A 13,837-nucleotide genomic window follows, 5' to 3' on the forward strand; every position below is an offset into this window, starting at 1 on the left:
TGCAACAGCAGATGAAAAGAAAATACATTTAAAGTAAAATTGGTTTTGCGTCTTGCTGACATCCTCTAATTTGTGGTCCTAATAATGTGAGTTGACAGCACACAGCCCTGAAATTTTGTCAGTAGCTAAAGAGTAAGCATATGTGGCACATACTGAGAAGGGCTCCAGCGTCCTCTGGCATCCCTCTCCAACATAACGGCTTTCTAAGTTGTCTATAAACACATAACGGCTTTCTAAGTTGTCTATAAACACAAAACTTTCTGACTCCCTTAAATCCAAACCCTGCTAATTGAACTTGTTCTGTAATCTAGCACCATGCATATGCAATCCAAGTGAATAGGATTTGGCTTTTAGTTTTCCAGCCTTTAGGTTTTTTTGTTCATTAAAGATGACATTCAGAGAGATATGTAAAATCTTAGCAACTCATCCTTAGGAAACACTGTTAACCTGCGTCTCCAGTATACATGCTATAACATTAGTAACAAAGTGTCTGTCCCAGATTCCAGATTTTATTCTGATTAATTACTATTTCATCTTTACCTTGAGTACAAACAGTGGTCTCCCTTCATAAGATTTTCCAACAGAGAACATGTGAACGAGATCTGAATGAGTTTTATTCAGATCATGCATCCAATCCTGGATCTGCAAATACAGAAATAAAAAATGTTGCTTGGATCTTTGCATTTCATGTGAAGCAACCGTAACACATTTATTAATCTCAGTTTTCACTCCTCTCTATGTTTTTGGATTTCCCTGTATTTTTCTTTTTGTCTTTTTTTGGGGTTTTTGGTTTGTTTTTGTTTTCACACTTGACCTGTCATTGGGCTCTCATAGCTCTATTGCCAGAGCCTGGATGCAGCCTTCAGTCACATGGGATTTTTCTCCCATTTTATTGTTGGATATTACTGGAATGCATTAGCTGTCCATTGAAAATCTGGGGATGGAGCTAATCCGCCATTTCCGCTAAGTATTAATGGAATGAAAAAGAAAGTCCCTGATTCTGCCTGCCAGGACACAAAATGGTGAACAGACTAACCTGCAGGATTCAATGCTATCTGCAATATTGTTTCACAGGCACCAGACCTTGTTGAGCTGCAGCATCCTCCACGCTCAGCCTAGTGACTTTGCTTTGGTGCAGACTGACACTGTGTATGTGAGCACGCTGTTTACAGAAGTCAACAGTGATTATTTACCCAGCTATCATCCAGGATAGTATCCCTTATACATGAGTTTGTATCTAAGTGCTTTTAAGTCTTTGGGCCTCTTGTGCAAATATTTAAGCATTTGCTCATATTGCTTACTTAAATGACTCAGTGAGATTAATCACTCACAGAAATCTCTTACTCCACTAGAGTAAAAGATCTACTTTAAAAAATAAAACCCAAAAGCTGTCAAATATAGTTACATGTAAAGATAAGCCTTGAATACAAATATTAAAAAAAAAATCAAGAAGGTGCCTATTTTTGAAGAAGAAACATTTAGAATACTTCTGAAGATGAACAGGTAACCATAATGTGTAGAGAGAGTGAAATATTAGCCTTATTAAAAACAAGAGTGTAGCAGATAAAAGGAACAATATGAATTTTCACGTACTTCTTCCAGGGAGTGATAGACTTCATAGTTATACCCAGAGAGCGACCTTCGATTCCTGTATGGCCTCAGTCCAGTTTGGTTTTCTATTGCTTTCTGTAGGTCTGATATGAGAATCCTAGACAAAAAACGATAGCGGAATTACTGGAAAACTAGTAGAACACACAGGCTAAAGCAGAACAACAATCACATTTAGAAGAAATATAGCAGGAGTTAAACCATCCTGATGTTACCTCATCTGTTGTATTTTGACAATAGAGTGTTTCAGGCTTACTTGAATATATGCTGCCAAATAAATACTCCAGCTGCTCTGAAATGTAACAGTGCCTTCAAAAAACACAATGAGCTTGTTAAGCAAATAAAACAGAATGATGTAAATAACATAGCCGATGTGAAGAAGAAGCCACTTTCATTTGTCTACGGAGCAGCATTTGCTGTCTTCTTTTATAACCCAATAATACTACGTGATCATGGATCTTCAAAAAATGATTACAAAACCATAAAAAAATCTTTTTAGAAAAACATGCATACACTTTCTCTCAGGAGTTACTGTACTGACATTGAACATTACATATACCTACAAGTTGTAGGGACAAAACAAAAAAATTAAGAACTTGGCAGCATTATCATTCTCTCTGAAACACAACAAACAACAAAGAAGAAACCTTAAGTGTAGTTTGTTGTTTACACTATCTACTCTGCAATAGTTGTTTGCCAGTTATTTTAAAATAACTCAGGAAAAACATGAAACAATACTAAATGAAAATTAAATAAGCTTGCATAAAAAGTGAGAGGCTCTGCATTAAGAGCAAAATGCAGAAACAGTGGTGTAAGCCTGTTTTATGGCAAAACCAAATAATGATATAAGAACATAATACAGAAAACATCTGAAAAGAATTATACTGGAGCTTCTATCCTTTCCATCACACAGTGGCAGGAACTGGGAATATCATCACTGACATCAGTAACAACATCACTGTAAAACTGAGAGGCATCCTTGTATACCACCTTCTCCAAGAGCATGGCAATGTGTAATCACCATACCACCCATAATTCCTGTAGAACAATGGTCACATTCAATCTTTCAAAGTTTTATAGGCATTAGGCGCAATGATTGGAAAAAGATGGAAAGAAACTGCATTCATGCTGATCCTAACTCAATCGTGCAGCAGGTACTTCAAAGATAATATATCTATCTACATCTAATATCAGAGTAAAGGCTATGCCCATCTTCAAATATATTAGTGAAGCAATTGTACAATCAGGAATTACATTGTTCTACATCAGCAACTTTCAATAAGTAACCTAAGGGCTTATAGTCTTGACTTGCAAAGCGCTGTACACTCTAAGACCAGTACTGTAAAGCATTTAAGCCTGTAGTTAGATTAAAGCAGTGGTTCTATTCAAGTCATTAGGACATCTAATATGTTAAAAGAATACTTGCCGGCTTTGTTGACTTCCTACGAGGATCAAGCTCTGTTTGTTCACTTTTACAACAATAGATTTAATTTTGCAACTCGTGATTGTTCATGTGTACGTACTCCAAATGAGATTTGATAATCTGTCTTTACTTTTAAATGACTGCATACTGTATGTGCTTAAACACAAAGGCTCTTAAGTCCCTCAGGTCTGTATACAACCTAAGTGGCTTTGTTGCCAGAGAACTTACAACTGAGGCATCTTAGTGACTACACTAAGAGTTTATCTGATGCCTGGCTTGATTTCATGACAGTCTTCTTGTCATAAAGTCAAACACTGGGATAGATGCAAGGGCTGGTCACCTTGTTCATTAGCAAGGCCTCTTGTGATAGGATAAGGGGTAATGGTTTTAAAATAGAAGGAAACAGATTCAGACTGGACACAAGGAAAATTTTTTTTACAATGAGAGTGGTGGAACACTGGAACAGGTTGCCCAGAGAGGTGGTGGATGCCCCACCCCTGGAAACATTCAAGGCCAGGTTGGATGGGGCTCTGAGCAAAGTAATCCAATGGAAGATGTCCCTGCTCCTTGCAGGGGGTTTGGACTAGATCACCCTTAAAGGTCCTTTCCAACCCAAACCATTCTATGATTCTATGATTATTAGGGCTGCTTAATGCTTCCTTTCTTTATAAATTTGTCACAATTTAGGCAAGCGTCACTCTGTCAGATTGAAGTTTTACATGGCATTTGCCTCAGATTTTCCAGTTCCAAAAGGGATGTCGCAATTTAACTCCTTTGTAAATAGCATGTAAAAAATAAAATTTTAAAAAAAAATTGTTAAAAACAGACATGAGAAAAGGAGCAGTATGAAACCTCGTCTGGTGCCTCAGCCCCTTGGCTGTGGAGCTGCATTTCAGCTCAGGGTCCATGCCTGTGCCCGGCCACCCTGGCAGCCTGGCTCTTGCTGCTTCCTAAGTATAGCTGTTGCTGCTTTCATGCCAAATCCTGCCAGCTCTTGCGGAGTTACAGATCTCAGGAGGCTGGTCAGGACAAGCACAAGCTCGTCCAAGGCTTTGCAGGGTTCTGCTTCTGACGGCTGAGACCCAGCGGAGAAGGAGTCCGAAACAGGCAACGGGGAGATGGAGAGCAAAGGAACAGCCTGGAGATGACAAAATCCTGCCCAGCTTCCTTCTAAGTGCCCACAACTTGTGTGCCAAATACCAGAGAGGAAATTTTCCTTGTGGAAAATTAATGTAATGTTGTCTTGCTATTTGTAGCACGTTATTTCAGGTAAACTGCAGAGATCCTTCGCTCTTGCAGTTCTTGCCCTTGCACACACTGCTCTGCAACCCAAGTAAAGGTCTCCAAGTACAGGGAGTGTTTATAACACGTATAAAATGGCCTTCTGTCATTTCATTAAAGGTGATTACTGTGAGCAGGAACAGCAGCAGACATGAATACAACTGCTGAGGCACAGTAATTAGGGGACATTTTTTGTTTAATCACAGGAAAACAGTTACAGAAATCCCCATCTCATTTTTAAACACAAACAAAACTGAAGCAGTGTTGAACCCAAAAGAAAGTCACTCTGAGCTTCAGCTACTGCGCCTGTGTAATTAATTTCCTTATGTTTGTTTTTGTATTTTTAAATGACCAATTAATAAGAGACCATTGTTACAATAAAAATGGAATTCCGATAAGAGTACATATAATATACAATGTGATTTGTGCCATCCTTTTCTCACTGGGAAATAAATATAAATAGCCTCACGTAGGGCTTTATTCAGCCATTGTTGGAGAATTCAAATAACTCATCACTTGATTATTCAGACGCTTCAGCATTTCACTGAAAAGACTTTAATGACAAGATCATTACTCTTGTCTAGTGTATCACTGATAAATTTGAAAATATAAGTATACTCCAAAACTGTCTTGAATGCTTTTAAGAAATGCTGTAAATGATGTGTGGTCCTTAGTGTGTATTTGTTCTATATGACTTGCATTGGGTCACGAGGAATGGAGAGTTATAAAGCAGAACTAGTACATTCCTTTATAATTCATGAAGAAGGCTTGCCTCTGCGTTTGCAGCGCACTTGTAAACAAACCTTGCTCCTGTTAAATACGGAGAGAAGCAAAGCAGGCTGCAGAATTAGTAATTACCATCCCTCTCTTAACAGATGTGATTTCATATACATTGAAAACACTTCAGCTTGACTCCAAAGGAGGACATTTAATTAAAACTGCCTGCCTGTGGGAGAGTTTCTGTTCTCCCATTAAAATGGTTGTTTTGTTGGCAACGTCTAGCTGTCTGCCAGTCTAATTGCTATGATGTGGAACGTATTTTCAAGTGCACTTGGCTTGGTAGACGCAGACCTGCCTTGGAGGCCAGATCTCTGGAGCGAGACAGAGAAAGCGAAGCACAGGCTTACGTGTACTGGATGTTTGCTTGCTGGAGGTAGAGCAGCAGACTTCGGGATGTGTTCTGCGGTACTCGCACGTCCGTGACGGTACCTTCGACGATGTGGAAGGTGCTGCTGGGCTGCCACAGGTCCACCTGTAGTGCAGGAACCAACCTGTAATTCATATGCATTCAGTGTAGGTGGGGAAATCCAGGAGATGGCATGTTTGAAGCTATGCAGGCAAACACTCCAAACATGGTATAGACAATAAAAACCGTATTGGCTGGTCCAGCTTGACATCTATGTAAACGGAGCAGATTTTGATGAATGATTGCGTCCAGCTTACCGCAACTCTCGGGGAAGATTTCCCAATGGGAAGAGGGAATGGTCTCAGGAATGGGCCTCCTCCAACAGCTCAAAACAAAAGCTACCTCCAACATCGTGCGCCTCCTCAGACTACTGTACATTCCCTATGCATTGGCTCCTATGGAGTCCATGAGTCTTTTTCATTTCACAGGGTATTTTCTATGTTCACTAGAGCAGTGAAAGAAGAGAACACTGAAGAGAGGTAGGAAAGCCTAGCATATACCAGTGTTGTTCGAGAAATGTACCCAGGTTTTGTTCTTGATAAGAAGCACATCTGAGGGCACTAACCAAAGGTCCCCAATACTGTGATCTACCCAATAATTTTACATGAAATGTCAAAATAACAGGATTAAGATAATCAAATTATTACAGTCTTGTAAAAAACAATAGCTACTAAAGGATACCACATTATTAATGTGCTATCTATATCTGAGCATACCTAAGGGATGCTTCTTGGCCATTTTTACTTTGTTTCCAAATCTGAAATACACTTGGAAATTTTAGCCCAAAATATGAATTTTCAAGAAAGCAAGAAAGTTTACAAACGGGGATTTGAAACTGAGTGTTCTGCACCCTGTAGCAAAACGGTGTCACACTGCTCACCATACCAACACCAGATGTACAGACTCCTAAACAGAGGTGAGAACGGTTCCTCCTCAGCCACTGTGAGGCCAGTGGCCAGAACACAAATCAGCAAACCTCTTCCCAGAGCTGCTGAGTAGTCACGGGAGACTCCAGAAAAGAGTGTCAGCAACAACCTCTGTGTCAATGCGACAAATCTGCATGTCAAAATCCACAAGTGTTAAAAATACGTGTTTGCGAGTTGAATACAGAGAGGGGAATTGATAGGGACTGCCATGCCTCCACATTTCTTAAAGAGAATTTCAAAGGAATTAATCCTTGATAAATATCTTTTGAAGTTTAGTGCAATCAGCTGTGCCAGGCTGCACTGATGAAAGCCATGGGTACAGCTCATGAGTGTACCTTGCCTTACTTGCTTTCCAGGTTTCTAAGGTTTTTATAATCTATATTTTAAAAGCTCTTGACTTCATCTATGCCACACAAGCTATTTTGGAAATACTTAACACATTTCACCTGGTCTTGCTAGAAACCTCATTTGATCAGAGTACAATCTTCCCACAGGGGTTTAGTTCCCGCCATTTCTCAAATGACCCTGAGTAAGAACATTCTAATTACGAAGAAGGCATCTGATGCTGAACCTGGTGCTACCTCTTCAAGCTTAGTCCACTTAATGCTTGCTACTTTGGAAGGAGAAAAACTGAGACACAGGGGCAGCCTCTCCTATTCCTGCCAAAACCGCTCTTCGTTTCACGCTGCCACAATATGGTCTGTGGATCCGTGTGATAGCAGTGGGTGGGCGCAGCATCTTTTGAAGTCTAACACCAGGACTGGCAAAGTTCACGAGGTTTGTGAAGCTGACAGCAGCTATGACAGATGGTCAGCAGAAACTGAACCCGTGAATTAAATGGTGCTAAATGCAGCTTACAAATAAAGATCCTCTCACTGCACCAACACCTTATGTTTGTTAGTTTATCTATCTTTCGTATTTTGATTAATTATAGGCATCCAGTGAAATTCTCCCCTAATTCAACATGGTTGATTTCACAAGTGGTTAATTAGAAATGTGCATTTGGCTTTCAGGATTTATCCCTAAAAATACACATCACAGAGGGTAAATTTGTTGTTCTTGGAGTAACAGTACATCAATCAAGTCAGCTTGAGCCACCTTTATAAAAATAACAACAAATTGTTATACACAAAGAGCAACTGACGTGAAGTGTCTCCTGGTCAACTGCATTATCTAAGCATGAAAAACTGGAAATAAAAGTTACAAAATGAAAAAAAAAAACCCCACAATTGAGATACACCGGAAGCTTGTCTTTGTTCTTGATAGTTACTCATTTAATTCTGGTGAATTTCTCCATCATTGTAGAGGGGATAAACCAAGCAATATTCACACTATTGGCTACAACATCACAGAGCTTTTTAATTTCTGAGGTATTCTAATTGTCCCTCACATTACTGGCTGCAAGGAAACATTAAAAGCAGAAGCAATCTTCTTTTAACTAATAAATCAGCTGTATATTGCACAGCGCTATCCTCTTTTGGCAAAAATGCAATATTTCACTTCTAGCATTGTCCTGAAAGTGAGACCAAAAAAATCCCATTTTTAGAATGCAAATCACTCCTCTTCAACTCAGTTCCCTCTTTGGGTAGTTTGGTTTCATCTGACTCCCACTTCTTACCCTTTGCAATGTAAACAAAGCACTCAGTGCTCATCTGGGTGATGTCACCTGCGCTGTCCGAAGCACCATTTAATTGCTGACTTGATTCTGCTTTATAACGCATATAACAAGAAACACATTTCTCCAACAGACACCTTATTTATATTGCAGCTTTCAGCTTGTCCTTGGCATGACACAGAGATGAGGCATGTAAACTGACAAACAGAAGATGGATTTCAGAGCAGGCATGTTTGGATTGAGCATGTCCAGCTATCCTTTACTCACTGTCAACTTTAAGAGACTTCATCTTTGCATCTTCCATGGATACTGAGGGCTCCACCAGAGTCATCACTCTTCTTTCAGCATCATTCCTCTGGCAAGCATGCCTTGGATTTCCACGCCGGGCTCCGTTGGCTAGATAGTGGTAGTGACATTAATTGTTCTCCTATTCTCTTTACTATCTGTGATGGGATGTTGTTGACCCCACACATTACACATTAGCTATTACATAGTATTTTGGATGGTGCACAAGTCAGTGCCAAAAGACAGTTATCTGCTGTGTGGGTGGTGGGATTTGCAAGGTAGGGGGAAGATTATCCAGCTACCAAAATGAACAGATGCAGAAATCCTACAGAACACCCTGTAGGGTGAGGTTCAAATATCTGAACCTCAAAATTCACTTGGAATCTTGAGGCTAAAGGAAAGGAGATATGCTTCAGAGAATGTCTGCAAGCCTAAATATTCTCACCTCCTTTGACTGGACCTTGCAGAACTGTCTCCTTTTGATGTCCTTTCCTATCTATCAGGCAGCAGGTTGCCTTTAGATGGATATCTTGGGATATTTTAATCCTCTGGACAATAAGCAGAGCCTAGCCAAGATTTTTCAGCAGGCTCAGACTTGACACCTGGGGACCAATTACTCAACAGCTGCTGCTGTGCTCAGGTGTGACTCCAGGTACCTGTTCCCGGGGACAGTGGTGGCTCTGCAGATGCCCAGCGAATGCTCTTTCCCAGAATCTCACCAGAGACACGAGCATCCAGACTTGCTTTCTATGAGAACAAATGGTATGTAAAAGCATACAGAGAGCTGCCTTTTCCCAGAGGATTTGAACACATTATTGCTTTATTTAACAAGGAAAGCATAAGAGATAATTAATTGTGACTCCACAGTAAGTATTCTTTTTAAACCGCACATTCTTTTTTTCAACCTCACTCGTCCCATAAAAGTCCCTGGGATTCAAATAGTGCTGAGGAAAGCTGACACTCTTTGGGTTTCTTTGTTGGCAGTTTCTCTTTAAACTGAGGTGTTAAAGTCAGCTGAAGAGTATAAATGTATCAGCTCTTACCTAGACAACTTCCAAGCTACAGCAACCCTGAGCTCATTAGTCATGTCTCTCGCTTTTGGTCAGCATGGTGATGAAAAGTCAGCACAAGGCAAAGGGTCCAATATTTTTTAAACATTTGGGTGCTGAGCTAGGATAATTCAGAATTTATTTCAAAATTAAAAATGATGGAAATAATTTTCCAAGAAGACACATATTTCCTTGGTGTAATCCTATGTATCACAAATGGCGTACAGAAAGCTCTGTTGCCCTGCCAAGACAGACACCAGAGCAGGGTTTCTTCACTAGTTCCAGGTTTTCCTCCAGCTCATTCTGTGGCTATGGAAAGTGGGCCCGAGAGGAAAAGAGTCTCCTTGCCTTTCCCCAGGAATATACCCATAGCTGCACAAATCCCACACTTCTTTCTTTCTTTCAAGTCACTGAAAGAAATCCCCAGCTTCTTTAGACCACAGGGCTTAGCCTGGCACATACTTTGTAATTAAAGCCATTTTCTTGGGTAGTAGCCTCCAGTTGTTCCTCACTACCCTTTCATAAACTGGTGTTTAATTTCTTCTCTTTAGCCTGAAAGGAAGATGTTTAGCACTGTCATCAGGTCTGCGATTGTATATCAATCAAAAGAGATGATTGATGCTTGCCACTGAAAATAACTGCAATAACTCTGCCATAATTTACATTTAGTATCTGGGAAGAATTGTTTATATGATTTATCTGTGCTATACCCCATGAAGACAGTAATTTTGTTATGCTTTATTACCTAGCAATTCCAGTTTTTATACTCATTGAGTTGTATACAGCAATACAAGTGCCAAAGCTGGACTTGTTGTTAACATCACTATGGACAGATTTCTTTGAGAAGCGTTGTCAACTGTAAAGTTCAGAACGTAATTATTGTTATGATGCCATCAGTTGAAATGGCTGGGTGTTTCTCAGCCTCTTCTAAAAGGGAATGTGCAGTCAGTAATGCAAGCAGTGATGCTGTTTGCTCATGGGCTCTCTCAGGATGCATGGGTTTTCCAGTTACATCCATATGCTTGTGTATAGATGCATAAACACCCTAAGCAGTGCTGAAATTCATTAGATATGTATTCAACCAGAAATCTGATAGGAGAAGATAGAGAATAGGAGTAGAGACCTCTGCAGCCTCACTAATGTTGTCAGAGGTGTGACCATCAGGGGCTTCATCACATAACAGGAGAAGCATACTCACATATATGTATATACACAAACACCTTTCGCATGCACATATATAGTGGGCAACAAAATGACATTTTAGCTTTCTTTCAGTACATTTGCAAAGAACAAATGAAGGAAGAAAGACTCCTGTTGATGCAGACACTGGTGGATAATTATAGCTGTGCTGTAGTTCACCTGGAAAGAGCAGAACTGCTCCTCTCTAATGTCTTCACTCTTGCAAATATTTTCAGCATCAGGACTGATTTCATCCTCACTTGCTCCTGCCAATTAAGGAACTTAATTGACAGTCCTGACTGCAGATTTCCTTCAGCTGCCATTTATGTGCAGCAGAATAGCCCAGTGGCAATTAAGTACGAGATTTCCTGTGCTTTCTAGAAGGACTTACAAGGTAGTCCTAGTCGCTGGTGCAAAGTAATTTAAATTTCTGATGGAGCACGCTAGGCATTTAATTGGCTCTAACTTTTCAGTATTTATTTGCTTTTCAGTGAGGCTGCTAAGAATAACTGTGCCAATAAATTGGGATTGATTCACGGGATTGCAGCAACCATAACAACACTGGCAGGAACAGAATGCGAACAATGCACAGCTTTAAGTTTTGAGTTTTGTAGATCTTTGTGAAACTGTAACACAGTAATGGTTTTGCCACTCTACTTACACTGATATAATTTTACACTGCAGAAATAAACTTGTAGGCTATTCCTCAAGAGAGTCACTGAGGAAAAACTCATACACAATTATACGGTAATCGAATATCCGTTCTTACAAGCACAGACGCCACTGGGCTAGGTATATGTGAAAGACGCGAAACAGTCTTTAACAGACTCATTTAAAAAACCCCACCAAAACCCTATTTTGTTTCTTATTAAACTGCTTATGGCTTGGTTCATTTTGTAGTTGTTGCTGCAGTACAAGAGAAATGGAGTGGTAAGCCCTGGGCCTGATCTTGCTCTCAGTGAAGCAAAGGGGCTGTGCTGACAACTCCACTGACCTTGGACTCAGGCTTCCACACCAGTACAAGAGGATGCAGATTCCTCCCATCTCAGAAAGCCCAGGCTTTCTGCGTCTTATGAGAACAACACACTCACTATCTGGGCTCTCCTGTTTTATCTTGCAACTTCCTACTAAAGTTTTCCTGGAATAACATTTTCCTTCTGAGCCTGACAAATGGTTTACAGAAACATATTCTGATATACTGATGAATAATCAATCTCTGCTGTCACCTAATATTCTCTCTGCATCTGAAACATTCTGCGCATACCTGTCTGGAACCCTAACTATGAGTTAGGGTAAAATCTGGACTGATGACTAAAGCATCTGGCTATATAGACATATTTGCTGTACGTGCAGAGTAAAATGCACACAGCCCTGGCCATTGAACTAATTCGTTCCTTCTGCAAAGCAGGAATAGCTCCATTTGGGCTGACAGGCTTTCTTACTGCATTTTCAGATGGCCTTTTGTTCTCTGAAGCCTTTTTCAGCATCTGCCTATGGAGCTGTAAATGATCAGATTTATAGCCAAGTGATCCTTTTCCCCTATGAGATATTTTTCTGATTCCCTGAACTGCAATGACAGGATCAATTCAGGGATTACAATGGATAAGCAGCTGCTGTAGGGGCTGAAAAACAAACAAAAGGGAATGGAGTTGTGGCTTCAAGGCCAGCTAGGCTGGCTCCTCCCAAAGTTAAAGAGTGCCTGGCTGTGCCCAGGAATTTCTTTTGTAAAAGCTACTGAAGAATGAGTGGTCTAACTCTATTATGCCAGGAATGTTCACAGAGCAGTAGCTTCTTTGCTACCTATACAAACATCCCTGGTCCCAGTCAGGCGTATGTGATAAAAAGGGCTTGTAGACCACCGATGGAGAAGAAGTTATCAGTCAAAGCTCAAATGAAGTAGTGCTTCAAAAATAACGCTTACAAGGGAAAATTCCAGAGCAGATAAACAAGATCTACTGGGTCCGAGGACCTGAGCAAATCCTGGTTTCTTTGCAAAGCGCTTGGGAATGTGAAACTTGTTTCTGTCAGTCAGGTCCAACAGAATTAAAAACACGAAAAGGCTCATAAATCAGCAAGAAGCTGCTCAAATTGTCTCCTAAACAAGAAAGAGCAGGAGACAATAGTCAGTCATTGGAGAGGTGTATGAGGCAGAGGGACAATGGAAAGACAAGAGAAGCCCTGGGTGACAGAGCGTGGGCAACTCTGTAATACTCAAGTCACTGTGGTACTATGATCCTAATAATTTTCTTTTGTTTACTGATTACTGTAACAATTTGCAAATGATAAATGTGAATTAATCATTTGTGAACCTGCAAAAGGTATTTCTGGTCTTAAACACTGGGTCAGGAATAAAGATTTGTACTGTATTTATAAAAATAGGTACTATTTACAAGAGCAAAGGGCTGCAGCAGAACACCTAAGATTTAAGATCAGTGCCTGGGATTGCGTTAGAGCAGCAGCTAACCCAGAAACTGTGACAGTGATCTACAGCCAGAAAAATAAAGAACTCCATGAGTTTGTACTTGAACTGCTAAAGAATTTGCTGGATTTTAGTCTACCACAACCATAAGAAAATGTTCCTTATCACTGCTATACAACATATTTGTCATCTTACATGAAAGCTGGAGGAGGAGCTCTACCATCATTCACCCCTGCCATACTCACTGTCATATCTGCTCCAGTGGTCTTTGGCACAGGGACTGTGCAAAAGAAGTTCAAGGGTGTAGGGTGGTGCTGCAGATGGGAAGCAGAGTTACCAGGCTCTTATTTTTCTTCCCCAGAGAAACTGAAAGAAACTTGATGTAGAAACATGCTGGAGACAAGAGATACATACTGCTGTATCCATACCGATGGAATCCCCTAGCTGCCACTGTCTTTGTCACTTAGGGAAAATCAGAAACTGGCATCTTCTGCCTTGAAAGAGAGTATGACTCTCTGTTCCCCACCTGCCTCACTTTTTACGACCTCAGACACGTGTTGCCCTAAGTAACAGTTGCAGACATGACAGTGCACAGTGCTTAAGAGCTTTCTGAGAACTTGCTCTGGAGAGATGCTGGTACTGTGGTCCTGGGGATGGCGCTGGCAGGGGGAGCATGGGGGACCCTGGTTTGCCTGGATGGGACAAGAGCAGTCAGAAGCAGCTGCTTTGCAGGCTCAAGTGGTTGCTGGTCGGCTTCTTTTTTGCTTGGATGAATTTACTGGTTGAATACATGCAAGTTTAAGCAACTTTACAGAACTCACAGCAGACAGACTTTCATCTGTAAGGCTGGCTATTTTTACTGGCAG

The 13,837-nt window shown here is 40.6% G+C and overlaps 1 protein-coding gene across 1 annotated transcript in view; it reads right to left on the reverse strand.

Moving 5' to 3' along the window:
• CPA6 (carboxypeptidase A6) overlaps positions 1–13,837 on the reverse strand; it is an 89,210-nt gene that overhangs the window by 29,279 nt on the left and 46,094 nt on the right. Inside the window, exons 3-5 of the mRNA XM_086740921.1 lie at positions 5,440–5,564; positions 1,594–1,708; positions 541–642 (exon numbers count right to left, since the gene is read on the reverse strand). Of these exons, the coding sequence (XP_086597047.1) occupies positions 541–642; positions 1,594–1,708; positions 5,440–5,564 (342 nt within the window). The remainder of the gene's footprint in view (positions 1–540; positions 643–1,593; positions 1,709–5,439; positions 5,565–13,837) is intronic.

This window comes from Chlamydotis macqueenii, chromosome 2 (genome assembly GCF_036417535.1).
Source record: "Chlamydotis macqueenii isolate bChlMac1 chromosome 2, bChlMac1.mat, whole genome shotgun sequence".
Taxonomy (NCBI): Eukaryota; Metazoa; Chordata; class Aves; order Otidiformes; family Otididae; genus Chlamydotis; species Chlamydotis macqueenii.